We start from the raw sequence: 13,559 nt of genomic DNA on the forward strand, positions 1-13,559 counted from the left end.
CTCCACTGCCTGCACTTTACACTGTTTTCCATTGTGGGGAAAGGTTGGCAGACAGAACAAACGGCCTTCTGTTGTAGGAAAAGGTGAAGTGAGAAGGTGTATATGGACTGCATGCTCGTCCGCTCTGTTGGACTTCCCAGAAAAGAGCCAGTAGGTTGGGGAAGTGGAATTCAGTTGGATGTCTTATGTAGATTGTTTGTAGCATATGCATAAGAGTATATTTATTAACATTATTTACCATTTACCTAAAAACAGAGTGTGGATTTGTTTTGAGATCATGGAGCTAGGTATTAATTTATTTTTAAAATACAACTATAGACACCTATCTGTGTCCAGGTGTCTGGATGTTTTTTGGCATAGCCATAACATCATAGGTTTTTACATCTTAAAAATGTAGTTTATAGTCAGAATAATGAGGGAAGTTTAAGGTTTCTCAAAAGCTAGCGCATAGATACGTACTGCCTATTATTTTGTGTGATGTTCTTGTTGGAAAAGTGTGTGCTCATGATGTAGATATAACATCCATACAACTTTTAACTTTACCTGTTTCTGCCATAGAAAGAAAAACAGTGCCTTCATTTTCTCACTCTAAAGTGCCTTCATTATCAACTTCTCTCACAACTATGGAGAGCAAACTTTCGACTCAGCGAACTCCTCCATCTAGTCCTGTTAAGTCCTCTTTGGAGGTTAGGCTGTTGCCACAGCCTTATACTCAGCCTAGAACACAGTCTCAACCACAACAGCTGAAAAAAGTTGAGCATCCTCTTCAGTCACCCGTGAAGCTAAAGACAAAAGTTGTAAGTATTACTACCATGAATTGAGTGAAAATCTGTCTCCTGCTCTCGCCACCATCATATCTGAGGATCTAATGCTATATGTGAAAACATTTTATAAATAATCCCTTCCTTATCAATGTGAGGCCCAGGACACATTACAGAATTTAGCCTGGTAAGGAGAAACTTGGGCTCAGGTTCTAAAATTGTCCTGAATCTGTTCACAGTTTGCGGTGTGACACTGAGCATATTGCACCTAGCGTTGTGTCTTCATTAAACAAGGTTCACATGTAGTTCTAATTGTGAAAATGGAAGGCATTCACCAGCAAATATTGCACAAAATAGAGGGATTTCCGAGTTGTGCGGAGTTCTATGTATTCAACTTAGCAGGATCTGATGAAATTCACACTAGAGAACTTAAGGAATGAGCTGAAGCAATCTCGGAACCATCAGAAATTATCTTGAGAACTCATGGAGGAAAGGTGAGGTCCCAGAGGACTGGGAAAGGGCTAACATAATATCTATTTTTAAAAAGGGGATCAAAGAGGACCAGTCAGCCTAACTTGGATATCTGGCAAGATATTAGAACAAATTAGTAAACAATCAATTTGTAAGCACCTAGAGGATAATTGGGTTATAAGTAATAGCCAACATGGATTTGTCAAGAATAAATCATCCCAAAACAACCTAATTTCCTCCTTTGACAGGGTTACTGGCCTCGGGGATTGGGGGAAGCTATAGATGTAATATATCTACATTTTAGTAAGGTTTTTTTATACCATCCGAGATGACATTTTCATAAGCAAACTAGGGAAATGTGGTGTAGGTTAAATTACTTTAATGTCCACTGAAGGAAGGACAAGCAGTAATGCACTTAATTTACAGCAAGGGAGATTTAGGTTATATATTAGGAAAAACTTTCTAACTCTAAGGATAGTTAAGCACCGAAGTCAGTTTCAAGGGAGGTTGTGGAATCCACATCATTGAAGGTTTTTAAGACCAGGCTAGACCAGTGGTTTTCAAAGTTCGGGTCGCAACCCAGTATTGGGTCGTGGAATGCAAGGCACTGGGTCACCTTGCTCAGCACCCAGGTACCCTGGCGGCTGGCCAGTAAAAACTAATAGTAAAACTACTAGTCCTTACCCGGAAGCAGCCAGCAGCAGATCCGGCTCGAAAGCAGGGGGGCCACGGGACTCCACGCGCTGCCCCCACCCCAAGCACCGCTAATGGGAGTTGGGGTTGGTGGTGCTTGTGGGCAAGAGCCGTGCGGAGCTGCTGCGCCCCTCCACCTATGATCCGGACCTGCTGGCTGCTTCCGGGGCAGAGTGCGGTCCATAGTGCCAGGACTGGCGGGAAGACTGCCTCTGCACCCTGGCTGCGCTGCTGATCGGAGCCATCAGAGGTAAGCCCACGCCCCAACCCTCCTCCCCAATCTCCTGCCCTAGCCCTGAGGCCCCACCCAAACCCAGAGCCCCTTCCTGGCTCCACCCCAGAGCCTGCATCCCGAACCCTCACCCTGCACCCCAACCCCTGCCCCAGCCCAGAGCCCCCTCCCACACCCTGAGCCCCTCATTCCTGGTCCCACCCTGCAGCCCTCACCCCCACACCCGAAATCCCAGCTCCACTGGGTCGCGGGCATCAACAATTTTCTTCAACTGGATCACCAGAAAAAAAGTTTGAAAACCACTAGGCTAGACAAACACCTGTAAGGGATGGTCTAAGTTTACTTGGTCCTGCCTCATTGCAGGGGGCTGGACTAGATGACCTCTTAAGGTCCCTTCCAGCCCTGTATTTCTATGCTTCTATAAAGGAACTGAGTGATAGTGTTTGAAGAAGAAGTTGAGTAGATGATAACATGTAAAATCATACGCATTAGTTGGTAGGAGGAGGAACATGCTTCACCATTTTGTTATATATATATTAAGACAGAGCCTTCTTCAGTAGTTAAAATAACCCTTTAAAGCTCCAAGAATATAAGAGAAAGTGTGTTTTAAACTTCATAGCATATTATTTGCTGAGTCTCAGTTTATTTACCTTTTACCAGGGAGATGAAGCACCACCCAGACCTCCTCTCCCTCAGGTCTACAATCCTGATGATCACCCACCAGCTGTTCCACCTCTTCCAAGGGAAGCCAATGTTATCAGGCACACATCAGTGCGTGGCCTGAAACGTCAGTCAGATGAAAGAAAGAGAGATCGAGAACTGGGACAATATGTAAATGGTGATTATAGGGTGAGCAGTCACTTAGCCACAACCTTTAAAGTTTATGGACCTTTATAATTTTTTGCTCTGATACATTTTATAGTATACAGACTGCTTATGGAATGAGAGCTATATGGCAACCTGGAAACACAAAGACTCTAAGAAAACTATTTTAATTTGTCTGAAGTCTGTGGTCTCACTTGATCAAATGAATATTTTTCTATGTAGGGAGAGCTCCGTTCATACATGAGTGAACCTGAATTAGCTACAATAGATGGTGACTTCAGCCAAACTTCATTTGGTTTCATAGGTTCTGACAGTGGATACCAGACATTACCTACCAGAGGTAAGCCAGAGAATTGATAAAAGACCATTTTTAAAAAGTATTTGGTGTCTGACATATTATGTATGAGGTGTCTGTATTTGTTACAGATTAGAGGAGCTGTTTGCATCATTATCTTAAAGTTAGCTAAACAATGATATCAAGCAATGTTTTGATAATTTTGCCCTAGAAATAATCAGCCTCTACAAAACAGCTTCCCATTTTTTGTTAGAAAGTGGGAGTGTACCATAACAGGAAAAATTAGTTTGTTAGAACAGCTCTTAAATTATTGTCTGACTCAAAAGATTTCTTATGTTCATAATGGCTTAAATTGTAGAGTTTTTTTAAAGTGAATCTATTCCGCCATATTGGCAGCCCTAGAGAATGAAGACATCACAGATACAGCATAAGCAGAGTTAGTACAATTTTCCCTATGCCACCTCCAGTCCTGGAACCACCTTAGAGGAAAGATAACAGGTTTCAGAGTAGCAGCCGTGTTAGTCTGTATGAAGAAACAGATTGACAGAGCCAGAAGATTACCCAGAAGTCACCTACTATAGGACAGGCCCAACAAAGAAAACAACAGAACGCCACTAGCCATCACCTTCAGCCCCCAACTAAAACCTCTCCAACGCATCATCAAGGATCTACAACCTATCCTGAAGGACGAGCCATCACTCTCACAGATCTTGGGAGACAGGCCAGTCCTTGCTTACAGACAGCCCCCCAACCTGAAGCAAATACTCACCAGCAACCACACAACAGAACCACTAACCCAGGAACCTATCCTTGCAACAAAGCCCGTTGCCAACTGTGTCCACATATCTATTCAGGGGACACCATCATAGGCCACATCAGCCACACTATCAGAGGCTCATTCACCTGTGCATCTACCAATGTGATATATGCCATCATGTGCCAGCAATGCCCCTCTGCCATGTACATTGGTCAAACTGGACAGTCTCTATGTAAAAGAATAAATGGACACAAATCAGATGTCAAGAATTATAACATTAAAAACCAGTTGGAGAACACTTCAATCTCTCTGGTCACACGATTACAGACCTGAGAGTGGCTATTCTTCAACAAAAGAACTTCAAAAACAGACTCCCAACCAGAGACTGCTGAATTGGAATTAATTTGCAAACTGGATACAATTAACTTAGAGTAAAGTAGTAGTAGTAGTAGTAAAGTAGTAAAGTAGAGTCTCTTAAAATAGGGACTGGGAGTGGATGGGTCATTACATAAAGTAAAATTATTTCCCCATGTTATTTCTCCCCCCACCCCACCCCCCACTGTTCCTCAGACGTTCTTGTAAACTGCTGGAAATGGCCCACCTTGATTATCACCACAAAAGGTTTTCTTCCTTCCCCCCCTCCTTCCTGCTGTTAATAGCTCATCTTAAATGATCACTCTCCTTGCAGTGTGTATGATAAAACCCATTGTTTCATGTTCTCTGTGTGTGTATATAAATCTCTCCACTGTATTTTCCACCAAATGCATCCGATGAAGTGAGCTGTAGCTCACGAAAGCTTATGCTCAAATAAATTTGTTAGTCTCTAAGGTGCCACAAGTACTCCTTTTCTTTTTTTAGAGGAAAGAGTAGGAGCAATTCAGTTTTTATCCCCATTCAGTCCTTGACCCTCTGCTCTGATTGTAAGTACTATTTTGGGTCAGGTTTGCTGGTAGTTTGGTTACATTAACACTTGTTACAGGACTGAGGCTACAGACTTCTCATTTTACATGAGCTTCCAAACTGTCTTCAGATGGTACTGAATTTTAATCACTATGAACCATAGAATGAATTTGACTGGTGACCTAGATGTGAAAGTCCTGTATCCCATTACTACCCTACCTGGCTGAAAATTTTGAGATGTGAACTGTAACAAAAATGTATAATAGAAAATGTAAAATGGTTTTTTGAAACATCCACCTATATGTCTCTTGAGCATTGTTTTGCTTCTTTGTAAAGGATTATCCGGATCAACTTCCAGACTGCACCAGACATCCACCATTTCATCGTATGCAACATTTCAAAGAGAGAGCTCCAAGGTAACTTTAAATGAATATTTTGGTGACAAGTGTCTGGATCTCTATAGACAATATGCTGAGTACAGATGTATTTTGCAAAACAGGAGCTGATTCTGATAGAACCCATGAGATGGAAAACTGTTCAAAAAAATTTTTTACAGCTGTCATATTAAGGCCTCCTACCGGTCACATTGCTAAACTGATTGGGCATGCCTAGAGACAGAAGTAACACCATAAATGAAAAAATTAGGGAGTACAGGCTCAGATGATTTGGTCATATAAACAGTCCCGACAATTCTGGGGGTAAGAGGGTCCAGCAGATCAATATTGAAGGAAAAAGACAAAGAAGCTGACCCAAGAACAAGTGGTGGGATCTCATAAGGGAAGAAGGGTAAGAATGTGGTGTGATAGAGGATTGATCAGAGTACTTTAGAGGGAGAACCCTTGTAGAACGGACCCCATTTGATGGGATTAATACAAAGAAGAAGAGACAGAGTCAAAACGACTCACTGAACTTGCTACAGATTCACAAAGGAAGGCCTTGGACCTAGTTAATGATACAGTGTGTTTATTACCTTAGTAGAAATTGCAGAGTTGAAAATATGCAAAATAGTTTAAAAGACAATAGGACAAAATCAACTCATTTACACTGAGAAATAGAGGAAGAATTAATTTTTTTAGTATACTACTTATAAAGTATTAATTACAACATATGGTTTGATCACTTTTAACAGGAGAGACCAAAGAGTGCCTTGGAACGCTTATACTCTGGAGACCACCAAAGATGCAAGATGAGTGCTGAGGAACAACTAGAAAGAATGAAGCGACATCAGAAGGCATTAGTTCGTGAACGCAAGAGAACTCTTAGCCAAGGAGAAAGACAGTCTGTTTCATCTCGGCCTTTCATCCGACCCGTTTCTGCAGACATAGGCTCAGTATGTTAGACATGCCTTAAAAGGACTAAACTAAAAATATGATCTGTAGTTTTTCTAGGAAGCACTTTCACCTGAGAGTGCATGATACTTCTACTCTAAATATACTGTAGTGTAATACCCGTTTCAAGAGTGTGTATAACAAATGATCAGTTTTTGATAACAAATAGTTGTAGTCTATGTAGCTGGTTGTGCAGGTAAGTTGGTCAGAGAACAATGTGGCATGAAGAGAATAATATATATTGAAATGACTTCAGAGACAGGAATTGTTTTTATTGATTGGAACTGTATTTAGAAAGCATAATGAAGTTTGTACACCTTTCAGATTGCTTATGACAGGATGGGCCTTTTAGAATGTTCTTATATAGTGTGTTTAAAATCTTTATAACTAGATTAGGAGATATATATGGTTATAGCAAACCAAGATTTTTTCCATGAGGTGTTGACAAAATATAAATAAACTGATAATCAGTTTTAAGATCTAATCCTATTTAATGGAAATTTATGCAACAGTTAATTTGTTTTAATTATTATAAATTATTCTTTAAAGCTCAAATGTGGAATATGTTAATGAGGCTCAAAGTTTAGTTGCTGAAGAAGAGGATTTTTTTTGTTTTTGTTTGAGAATAAATGCTGTACTGAACAGAATTTTTTAATTATACATTTTGGACACTAACCAAAGCAATTCTAATTGGTGAAGTTATCTGATCATCTCATGGTATCAAACGAAGGATGAACTGTAAATGTCACAGCCACTGTAATGCTAGCCTTCCTTTTTAAAATGTATTTTTCTTTTGGTCCACTAGAGCCTTAGAACGATCACCTTATTTACCTAATTCATTGCACAAGATCTCTTGCTTTTAGAATTGTCACTCATAATACCTAATTCCTTCTTTTGTTTTAAAAAAGTTTCTAATTATTTCAAAATAATTTCTAACTAGGCTACTCAATTTTTACCAGGCTTAACTGCATTTTAGTAGCTGTGTGTCAATTATTAGCACTTTCTAAATCCCTTGATATTACTCAATTTTTTATTCCCATTTCTTAAGAATCCTTCAGAAACACTAATTTACAACCCAATTATCCTTGTTTACTTCATCAAATAAATATGGGTACACTTCTTGGAGACATTCGTCCATGTGGCCTGCATTTTGCAATCACAAATTTGCAGAAATGTACAATTTTGATATCACTGCCATTTTCATGTTTTACTTAGCAAAACTAAACCTGAACTTTTAATGTACAAAGCTAATATATATGCACTCTTCTAATTTAAACATTTCATAACACTCCTTTAACAATTTTAATGAATATTTTATGTACAAATTTGTGTGCAATCTTGTTTCTTGCTATAAGGAATTAAAATGATCTCCTTTAGCTATTGATATTTTTCATAGAGATCTCTTCCTGTATCTAGAGGGCTCCAACACACAAAAGCATATTTGATAGCACATTGCTTGTTTGCAGCCTTACAATTATTTAGCGGCCAAGATGGTAAACAGTTAAATATGTAATTAGTTTAATTGCTGCACAGTATGTAACATTCTATTTTAAACATACGTTGTATGTGTAACTCTAATTTTAATATAATGCACTGAGTTTTTTTTAAATTCATCACCTCTCAAGTGTAGAATGACATTTTAAATATTGAACATAGGACATGGATTTATTTGTTATATAAAATGCCTTTTTAATGTCTCAACATCAAAGCCAATAAACATATTGCTACATAATAATGGTTTGATGTTTTTTCTTACCAATATAACAATATCTTGAAATTAATATTGTGTGAGTATAAAATATATTATGGCAATCAGGCCTGGTTGAATAGGAGTAGAAGATTGCGTCTTGAGCACTGTGTTTGTAAGAAAACGTATTTTCCCCTTTGAATCCTAAAAAAAGATTTTCTAACTTTTTACATGAGTTTTAACTGCCTTATGATTAAATAACATTTTGAATATATATAAAAACTACATTTTTTGAGTGATTATTGAGAGCTTGTGCATGAATAGGTTTAAATCAGGTTTTTTTTTTTAATATGTATAACCAGTGGAGTAAAAGTGGCTGTAAGCTTTAATCAAAGCCAGTTAAGAGTTACAGTACTTGCTCTTGTGCAGTATAATTATTGGAGAGAGATTTAAGAAAAGCAGATGAAACATATAGCAACATATTCTGCTTTCTACATTGTCAAATACTGGAGGAGTGCTTTTCTTGTTCAGAATATAAATACTGATTTGTGGGTTGAGGGGGTATGATATTTTCAGTTTTCAGCTTTGTAAGATAAAATTCCAGGGCTCCCCTAATATGAATATGACATTGCCACCTTGTTAGGCATTTGTGGCATTTGATGAGAACATAACTACATCCATAACGTCTTTTGGGCATATAAATTTGTATTAAGTATATATTATATATATATATATATATTAAAAAATATAAAAATATGCCTATCTGAGGAGGGGCATTCTGTCATAATTTCAACTTTGAACCCCCAAAACGTGCTGCTTAATTCAAAGTGGTTTGAGCATTGGCCTGCTTAAACCCAGGGTTGTGAGTTCAATCCTTAAGGGGGGCATTTAGGGATCTGTGGCAAAAATTGGGGATTGTTCCTGCTTTGAGCAGGGGGTTGGACTAGATGATCTCCTGAGGTCCCTTCCAATCCTGATATTCTATGATTCTATGATAGCTAAAAGTTTCCCTTGTAAAGGCAATTATTCTTTTGGTAAGCTTTTTATTGTGAGATTTTTATTTTTTTAATGATAACCAATAGATTGTTTCATTCTCCTTATAAGATCAACCAAAATTTACAATCTTTTTATTGAAGTTTTATGATTAAGATGGGTTTGAGGATATTTTAAATATTTCCAGGACCAATGGAATTTAAATATTAGCATTATAATTTCAGTTAATTTATGTATCTGTGGAGTATTAGTAGTAGTAATTACTGTGTAATTTCTGAAGAAAGCTGCATAAGATCTAGTGTAATTTTCAGTCTGTTGTGTAAATGTCCACCCTTCAAAGCCATCTATTAGATAAGATATGTATTTATGATGTTTATTGCTCCGTATTCTGTCATTCACTAAGATCACTGAAACCAAAGCAGTCTGCCTATGGTCCCCTTAATGTATGTGCACGGAGCACTTACTACTTATTAATGGGATTTATGCACAGTCATGACAAGTTTACTTATTAGAGCTTAATACTGATCAACAGTTTTTTACAGCAAGCAAAAAAAAAAAAGTAAAATCTTATAGTACAGCTAGAAATCAAATGTAATACTAATAAGACTAACAAACATTTTTTTGCATGACAGTCGTGTTTTTTGTATGTCAGTTATTTAAGAGTATAACTTCATGGACTCTTTCAGCAACCTAATATTAGAGGCTATGGTCATAAACATTTCTAGGAGATCTACTTGTTGGTATACACCATTAATTGTTTTGTATCTGTTACCAGAGGAAACGAGAACAAGAATTTGATTTGCAGTTACTTGAGAGAGCAATACGTGGAGAAGAGAAAAATGAAAATGACTGGTTAAAAATTCAGCCTGTACCAGTGAAAGAGATGGACCTGGAACCTCAAGATTATGACTTAGATATCAGCAGAGAGGTAATGCTAGTAGTATGTTGTTCCATACAGTATGTCCAAAATTCTTCAGTTTTTCTAAGTTTTAGGTAATTCTTCTCCTTTCAAATTCTTGTGTTTCAAGAGTTTCCCTAAAAGTTCCATTTTAATAGAGAGCTTTATAAACAATGAAGAACTAGGCTGGTGGCCCTGTGCTGAAAGTATCTCACTTTTGGAGACCAGGATCATATGAGTGCTTGGCCTTATTAGAGAGAAAATGTTAAATGTTAGCCCTGTGCTGTAGAAAATATTTACAAAAGCTTTAGTAGAGAAAAATAAAACAAATTATATATTGCATATGCAGATTTCAGATTAGAGTTGAAAGGATTAGACACTGAAGGCTAATTTAAAATAGGAAGAAGAGAAAGCTATAGAAGAAAAAGCTACCTCAAGGAAGCTATCCAGCTGTGACTCATGGTTAATGTGAACTAGCACAACATGGTACAGCAGAAGAGTGAATGTCTCTTTATACTGCTCAGGAAAGATAAATCTTGTCTTTACTATAGGCTATATCAAAAATATAAATCAGTGATATTGGTGCCTGATTTTGTCAGCAGCTTTCATAACTCAGGAAAGCATTTATTTGAAATGCTATAGAGCCATCTGGTGGCTCAGAGGCAGTATAACATAATGTTGTGTACTTGTGGCATCTTAGAGACTAACAAATTTATTTGAGCATAAGCTTTTGTGAGCTACAGCTCACATCATCGGATGCATTCAGTGGAAAATACAGTGGGGAGATTTATATACATAGAAAACATGAAACAATGGGTGTTAGCATACACACTGTAACAAGAGTGATCACTTAAGATGAGCTATTACCAGCAGGAGAGCGGGGATGGCGGGAGAAAACCTTTTGGAGTGATAATCAAGCTGGGCCATTTCCAGCAGTTGACAAGAACGTCTGAGGAACGGTGGGGGGGGGGAAATAAACACGGGGAAATAGTTTTACTTTGTGTAATGACCCATCCACTCCCAGTCTCTATTCAAGCCTAAGTTAATTGAATCCAGTTAGCAAATTAATTCCAATTCAGCAGTCTCTCGTTGGAGTCTGTTGTTGAAGAATTGCCACTTTTAGGTCTGTAATCGAGTGACCAAAGAGATTGAAGTGTTCTCCAACTGGTTTTTGAATGTTATAATTTTTGACGTCTGATTTGTGTCCATTTATTCTTTTACGTAGAGACTGTCCAGTTTGGCCAATGTGCATGGCAGAGGGGCATTGCTGGCACATGATGGCATATATCACATTGGTAGATGTGCAGGTGAACGAGCCTCTGATAGCGTGGCTGATGTGATTAGGCCCTATGATGGTGTCCCCTGATAGATATGTGGACACAGTTGGCAACGGGCTTTGTTGCAAGGATAGGTTCCTGGGTGAGTGGTTCTGTTGTGTGGTGTGTGGTTGCTGGTGAGTATTTGCTTCAAGTTGGGGGGCTGTCTGTAAGCAAGGACTGGCCTGTCTCCCAAGATCTGTGAGAGTGATAGGTCGTCCTTCAGGATAGGTTGTAGATTCTTGATGATGTGTTGGAGAGGTTTTAGTTGGGGGCTGAAGATGATGGCTAGTGGCGTTCTGTTGTTTTCTTTGTTGGGCCTGTCCTGTAGTAGGTGACTTCTGGGTACTCTTCTGGCTCTGTCAATCTGTTTCTTCACTTCAGCAGGTGGGTATTGTAGTTGTAAGAATGCATGATAGAGATCTTGTAGGTGTTTGTCTCTGTCTGAGGGGTTGGAGAAAATGCAGCTGTATCATAGAGCTTGACTGTAGACAATGGATTGTGTGGTGTGGTCTGGATGAAAGCTGGAGGCATGAAGGTAGGAATAGCGGTCAGTAGGTTTCCAGTATAGGGTGGTGGTTATGTGACCATCGCTTATTAGCACCATAGTGTCCAGGAAGTGGATCTCTTGTGTGGACTGGTCCAGGCTGAGGTTGATGGTGGGATGGAAATTGTTGAAATCATGGTGGAATTCCTCAAGGACTTTTTCCATGCATCCAGCTGATGAAGATGTCATCAATGTAGCGCAAGTAGAGTAGGGGTATTAGGGGACGAGAGCTTAGGAAGCGTTGTTCTAAGTCAGCCATAAAAATGTTGGCATACTGTGGGGCCATGCGGGTACCCATCACAGTGCCGCTGCTTTGAAGGTATACATTGTCCCCAAATGTGAAATAGTTATGGGTGAGGACAAAGTCACAAAGTTCAGCCACCAGGTTTGCTGTGACATTATCGGGGATACTGTTCCTGACGGCTTGTAGTCCATCTTTGTGTGGAATGTTGGTGTAGAGGGCTTCTACATCCATAGTGGCCAGGATGGTGTTTTCAGGAAGATCACCGATGGATTGTAGTTTCCTCAGGAAGTTGGTGGTGTCTCGAAGATAGCTGGGAGTGCTGGTAGCGTAGGACCTGAGGAGGGAGTGTACATAGCCAGACAATCCTGCTGTCAGGGTGCCAATGCCTGAGATGATGGGGTGTCCAGGATTTCCAGCTTTATGGATCTTCGGTAGCAGATAGAATACCCCAGGTCGGGATTCCAGGGGTGTGTCTGTGCAGATTTTTCAGACAAAAATGGTGAGCAAATGGTGTAGTTTCTTTTGGTAACCCTCAGTGGGATAAGAGGGAAATGGCTTGCAGAAAGTGGTGTTGGAGAGCTGCCTAGCAGCCTCTTGTTCATATTCCAACCTATTCATGACGACTCCAATGAGAGACTGCTGAATTGGAATTAATTTGCAAACTGGATACAATTAATTTAGGCTTGAATAAAGACTGGGAGTGGATGGGTCATTACACAAAGTAAAACTATTTCCCCGTGTTTATTTCCCCCCCCCCCACCCCACATTGTTCCTCAGATGTTCTTGTCAACTGCTGGAAATGGCCCACCTTGATTATCACTCCAAAAGGTTCCCCCCCGCTCTCCTATTGGTAATAGCTCATCTTAAGTGATCACTCTTGTTACAGTGTGTATGCTAACACCCATTATTTCATGTTCTCTATGTATATAAATCTCCCCACTGTATTTTCCACTGAATGCATCCGATGAAGTGAGCTGTAGCTCACAAAAGCTTATGCTCAAATAAATTTGTTAGTCTCTAAGGTGCCACAAGTACTCCTTTTCTTTTTGTGAATACAGACTAACATGGCTGCTACTCTGATACCTGTCATAGTGTTGTGTGAAAAGGGAAATGAAAGAATCAGAATGCATTTGTAACAGAATGCAGTGTTTTTTTGTAGCTGTGTCGGTCTCAGGATATTAGAGAGACAAGGTGGGTAGAGTGACCAGATATCCTGATTTTATAGGGAGTGTCCTGATTTTGGGGAGTTTTTCTTATATAGGCTCCTATTACCTCGCACCACCTTTCCCGATTTTTTACACTTGCTGTCTGGTCACCCTAAAGGTAGGTGAGGAAATATCTTTTATTGAACCAACCTCTGTTGATAAGAGAGGGAGGCACTTGAGTTTACACAGAGCTCTTCTTTGGGTTTGGGAAACTGATTCAGTGTCACAGCTAAATAAATACAAGGTTGAACGGATTATTAAGCATAAGTAGTTAACCCCGACACATTTCAAAGGACCATTCAGAGTGAAATGGCCAATTAATACCCCTTCAGTCATAGGGAGGAAAGGAAGGGGTGGGGAGCAGTTGCAATAAGCCATAAATCTAGTTTCTGTATTCAGTCCATGAT

At 39.3% G+C, this 13,559-nt stretch overlaps 1 protein-coding gene across 7 annotated transcripts in view; it reads left to right on the plus strand.

Annotated features, from left to right (window-relative positions):
• Window positions 1-13,559, plus strand: part of PLEKHA7 (pleckstrin homology domain containing A7) — a 298,007-nt gene that overhangs the window by 273,397 nt on the left and 11,051 nt on the right. For 5 of the 7 annotated variants that reach the window (XM_038406267.2, XM_038406259.2, XM_043516488.1 and 2 more), the window contains 6 exons: window positions 559-797; window positions 2,818-3,006; window positions 3,205-3,322; window positions 5,271-5,350; window positions 6,064-6,264; window positions 9,718-9,870. In XM_038406267.2, coding sequence (XP_038262195.1) covers window positions 559-797; window positions 2,818-3,006; window positions 3,205-3,322; window positions 5,271-5,350; window positions 6,064-6,264; window positions 9,718-9,870 — 980 coding nt within the window. Of the gene's footprint in view, window positions 1-558; window positions 798-2,817; window positions 3,007-3,204; window positions 3,323-5,270; window positions 5,351-6,063; window positions 6,265-9,717; window positions 9,883-13,559 lie in introns of all 7 variants that reach the window. The other 2 variants (XM_043516489.1, XM_043516490.1) reach the window with 1 other exon arrangement.

Source organism: Dermochelys coriacea, chromosome 6 (genome assembly GCF_009764565.3).
Source record: "Dermochelys coriacea isolate rDerCor1 chromosome 6, rDerCor1.pri.v4, whole genome shotgun sequence".
NCBI lineage: Eukaryota > Metazoa > Chordata > Testudines > Dermochelyidae > Dermochelys > Dermochelys coriacea.